The sequence below is a fragment of the Callorhinus ursinus genome, unplaced genomic scaffold (genome assembly GCF_003265705.2).
Source record: "Callorhinus ursinus isolate GAN/ISIS: 27379988/994484 unplaced genomic scaffold, GSC_fseal_2.0 scaffold34, whole genome shotgun sequence".
Lineage (NCBI taxonomy): Eukaryota > Metazoa > Chordata > Mammalia > Carnivora > Otariidae > Callorhinus > Callorhinus ursinus.
The window spans coordinates 2,855,825-2,859,027 of record NW_027397096.1 but is presented as its reverse complement, the minus strand read 5'-3'; the positions used below and the strand labels follow the sequence as shown (position 1 = coordinate 2,859,027).

Below are 3,203 nucleotides of genomic sequence, written 5' to 3'. Positions count from 1 at the left end.
CACACTTTGGGAACTACTGGCCTAGAATTCTGTCATTCCCTTCTTCCCATTAATTTCAAGACAGCTAGTTCGTTTCCAAACAAAGCCGAAGGCGGTAGGACTCGGCTCCCTACAACGCATAAGCAAATCAAAAGAGCGACTCAGCCGCTACAAGTATTCCAGGCCTCCCAAATCCGCGCGAGAGTTTACGTGACGACGTCGGCGTCGGCGTCGGCGTCACGTCGGCGTCGGCCACGTTCAGCGGAGACGGGAGCAAGATGGCGATTCCGGGCAGGCAGTGAGTGATCCGGGAGTTAGGGTCAGGCTGGGAATGGAAAATTACGGCGACTTTGTCTTTGGCCGAGGAGTAAAAGTGCGCTGGAAGTGAAGGGGCTTGTGTCGTCAGGGATAGAGACGGGGGAAAAGCGAGAGATCCTGAGGAACATATTCCCCTCCCCCACACATTTTCCAGGATGGAAGCCCGAAGTTTGAGGGAGAAACTTGTGAGGAAATAAAGGAAGTTAGGCTGAGGGGCAGAGAGCGAGACTTTTCTATTTTCCAAAAGCTCGGTCTGAGGCCCCTCAGTCTTGCTTCCTACCCCGCGCTTGAGTTTCTCCCTGGTTGGATGCTTTCATGGGCAATGAGAAGAGAGACAATTCCTGGCTTCCTTAGAGGGCCTTGTTCTTGGCGGCTCAAGTCCTGATTCCCGCCCTCCCTTCTTGTTTTAGGAATGTTGTGCTGAGAAGCCACAGAAAAGGGTAGGCATATAGGGAATTGGGGTATACATTGCCGCAAGAGAGACAAATGTTGTGTGTTCTTGAAGTTTTACCATCGATGTGTAATCCTTACTTCCCATGATCTCGGCATTTTAAAGGCCAAAACGTAAGAAACTAAATGAGTTTGATCTGATGATGCTTCTCTGAGATGCTCCAAGACAGAGCAGATGAGCTCAATAGGGTGTAATGGGCATTTGTCCCATGGCTACTTGGATTTCTCAGTTAATGTATCTTGTAAAAATTTTTCGTGGGTGACAAAATCCAGTAACTTATTTAAAACTATGTAAGTACCCAGTAGGGACAAAGAAAAAATAGCTATTTTCTTGTTCGACCACACAGATAATTTAGTGTTTTCTAATTTTTAGTGGGCACAAACTGAAGCTTTCCACTAACATGTTCTTTCTAAAACATTACTATTATTATTTCACCATCTAAAACATTTCTGAAGTCTTCAATTACTTCTCTTTGATGAAAATGGTATTTGAGTTTGGCCCTTGCCTGCAAATAATTGCTTAAAAGTAATACTTATAAAATCTTAATGGACATTAGAATATTGAGATCACTGAAAAGCAGAAACAATGTTATGTGTTCATAAGCAATATGACATGTTTTGACTTGGTAGCTTCATCTGGATGAGGTAGTGAATGTATTATTTTTTAACATTTAAATATAATGGTGTAATTTCTATTTCAAAAAAAAAAATGCAGGTATGGGCTTATTTTGCCAAAGAAAGCACAGCAGTTGCACCCTGTTTTGCAAAAACCATCAGTGTTTGGGAATGATTCTGATGATGATGATGAGGTAAGGGAACCTATGTTTTTCTATTGCATTGTTGGAAATATATAATTTTTTAAATTGAACTTGTGAATTTGATGTCTTTGCTTGCCTTAGTTATTTGTCATTACAGTGTTATCTGGAGTATATTATAATTTACAGAATTATCAAAAGGAGTATTTAAAGAAAGACTTCTCACTGAGTTTTTTTCTTCATAAGTGGTACGTGGGTAATCTAAGATTTTTTTTTTGAAGTTGTGAATTTCAGTTATTTCTAAGCAGTTATACAAAGTTGTTTTAGATAGCTAATACTGATGTGACAAAATTGTTAGTGTGAAGATCCCTGAAAATGATCTTAATAAAGATGTCACCAATTGCCTAGAAATTTTTGTTAGCAAAGTAGTTTTTTCTAAGACTACTTTTGTGGTTATTAATTGTCTGCTAAATGTAATTGCTTGTAATTATGGTAGTGCTTGAAGTTACCATTGATAGTACTACAATAATATCTAATATGAATATTTTTTATTTTAGCAGCCAAAACAATGTTTTCCTGTGAAACGTAGGGAATTGGGGTATACATTGCCGCAAGAGAGACAAATGTGTGTTCTTGGAAGTTTTACCTTACAGCAGAAACAACCCCAAATGTATGCTTATCTAATACTTGAGTCATTTTCTGTATTTCTAAAAGAGTTTTGCATCCGTTAATCTGGTACTTCCTTTGTTCTGGAAGAAAGATAGCTTCTCTTTCAGTTTTTACTAAGATACTTCTTTGCTTTTTGCTTTCCTTCTTTTGAAGAAATTGGCTCCAGATGCAGTCAGTCTACTTCCCTATATTCTGCCCCAGACCACTATCACATTATCATTTTGATTTGCATTTCCCCAGTGGCCAGTGATGTTGGCCATTTATGTATCATCTTTGGAGAAATGTCTATTCATATCATTTGCCTATTTTAAAATTGGATTATTTGTCCTTTTACGAGTTGTAAAATTTCTTTATATATTCTAGATACAAGTCCCTTATTAGATATAATTTGTAAATATTTTCTCCCCTTCTGTGGGTTGTCTTCACTTTCTTGATAATATCCTTTGAAGCACAAAAATTCAATTTTGAGAAAGTCTGGCTTTTTTCCATAGGTTACTACGCTTTGGTGTCTTACCTAAGAAACCACTGCTTAATCCAGTGTCACAAAGATTTGCACCTCTGTTGTAGTTTTACCTCTTAAATTTAGGTCTGTGATCCATTTTGAGTTAATTTTTGTATAGGATATGAGGTAGGGGTCCTACTTTATTATTTGCATAGGGATATCCAGTTGTCCTAACATCCCATTTGCTGAAGACTGTTCTCCATTGAACTGACAGCACCCTCATCGTTTGTTTTAAATACAAATATATATTTTTTTTTAAATCACCTACCGTGAACTTGCTTATTCTGTAGTTTCATATCCAGGCATCCCATGTAATAACAAAGCGAAATATTTGAGAAGGATGGGTGTATACAAGTGATCTGGAAAGTTTACACACATTATTGCTCTTTCTTTTCCATTGTGAAATGAGGCTGGTGGACAGTGGATACACTAGAGCCAGAAAAGCTAGGGCTAGGCCATTTTGCTTTTTCTTCCTTCCGTCTCTCCCTCCTTCCCTCCTTCCCTCCTTCCCTCCTTCCCTCCTTCCCTCC

At 38.6% G+C, this 3,203-nt stretch overlaps 1 protein-coding gene across 6 annotated transcripts in view; it reads left to right on the top strand.

Annotated features, from left to right (window-relative positions):
* The first annotated feature begins 233 nt into the window (after positions 1 to 233).
* NSRP1 (nuclear speckle splicing regulatory protein 1) overlaps positions 234 to 3,203 on the top strand; it is a 50,508-nt gene continuing 47,538 nt past the window's right edge. For 2 of the 6 annotated variants that reach the window (XM_073879333.1, XM_073879332.1), the window contains exons 1-2: positions 261 to 277; positions 1,463 to 1,556. Coding sequence is in view for 2 of the 6 variants with exons in the window: in XM_025851389.2 (XP_025707174.1) it covers positions 258 to 277; positions 708 to 737; positions 1,463 to 1,556 (144 nt within the window). In the remaining 4 variants the exon portion in view is untranslated. The other 4 variants (XM_025851389.2, XM_025851390.2, XM_073879331.1 and 1 more) reach the window with 4 other exon arrangements.